This window comes from Arachis ipaensis, chromosome B08 (genome assembly GCF_000816755.2).
Source record: "Arachis ipaensis cultivar K30076 chromosome B08, Araip1.1, whole genome shotgun sequence".
Classification (NCBI taxonomy): Eukaryota; Viridiplantae; Streptophyta; class Magnoliopsida; order Fabales; family Fabaceae; genus Arachis; species Arachis ipaensis.
The window spans coordinates 20,169,584-20,170,725 of NC_029792.2; the positions used below are offsets into that span (position 1 = coordinate 20,169,584).

The window sequence follows — 1,142 nt, forward strand, 5'->3', positions numbered from 1 at the left end:
CATTTCCCCCGCCGTAACAACCACCCTCTCCGCCGCTCATCACCTGTCACCCCCACCTTCTCGTCCAGCTGGCTTTCTTCGTTGTCGTTGTCATCGTCGCTGTCGTCAGAAGTGTTCACGCCTTCTTCTTGGTCGCCTGAGTCGTCGCTGTCGTCGTCGTCGTCGTAGTGAACGTGCATGTGTGAAGCACGTGAGTTGTGAGTTAGTTCATTGGCCATGGAAAGAGAGAGAGAGAAGAGAGAAGGAGGAAGGGTTGTTGGTATTGTTGTGAGGTGTGTGGATGTGTGAGAAGCACGTATTTTGAAGGAGGGTGGGGATGGAGGGGGTGTTTTGGGTATTTCAAGTTTGAAGCAGAACAGAAGAAGACACAAATAATTGGAGAGGTGGGGGAGTAGGAAGGTGTGGGGTGGTACTTGTGTGAGTTTCATACTATTAGTAGCTATCATGTCTCCTTTGTACTACTAATCTTTGCTTTTTCACATTAGGTAATCCTTATTCCTTTTTTCTTGTGTTAGATATATCATTGGAGATGTAATGATGCCTTTGTTAAGCAATTCTGTTTTCTTTCGCTAATAAAGTAATAATGAACTAAGAATCTAGTAAATCAACAAAAAATCAGAGAAAATGAAAAATAAAAAAAAAATGTTGATTCATTATTATTGGTTGAACAAGTTAGTTTTTAAAATTTTTCCTTATAACTATATATTGGATTTAATTTGTTTTCATATGCTTTTGTATGACAGAAAAAATTATGGCAAATTGGTTGTTATTTATATATATTATAATTTGATTATTTTTTGTAATTTTAAATATTATGTTTAAAAAATATGTGTGTGTATATATATATATATATTTACATATAGGGGGTGATTAATAAGTAATTGAAATCTAATAATGTACATGCATATAACATTTTTAAATTTATCTTTCTTAAACTATATTGGTTTTTTTATGGGTTAAAATGATCTCAATGTTTAGAAAACTCAAATCAAGGTTTTGTTTATCAAAAGCAAATATACCTAGCTTATTCAATTCAAACTAATCAAGCTGACAATTTCTATAATTATATTTTGATCGTTCAAGGCTTCAAGCTTATGGTGAATAAACCAAAACAAATATAGTTTCTCTTCTAATTAAGAATC

The 1,142-nt window shown here is 33.7% G+C and overlaps 1 protein-coding gene across 1 annotated transcript in view; it reads right to left on the reverse strand.

The window, feature by feature from the left end:
- LOC107614093 (cyclic nucleotide-gated ion channel 4) overlaps positions 1 to 545 on the reverse strand; it is a 6,894-nt gene extending 6,349 nt beyond the window's left edge. The window contains 2 exon segments of the mRNA XM_016316328.2: positions 1 to 9; positions 12 to 545. The exon segment at positions 1 to 9 is cut by the window's left edge and continues 333 nt beyond it. Of these exon segments, the coding sequence (XP_016171814.2) occupies positions 1 to 9; positions 12 to 446 (444 nt within the window). The 5' untranslated portion in view covers positions 447 to 545.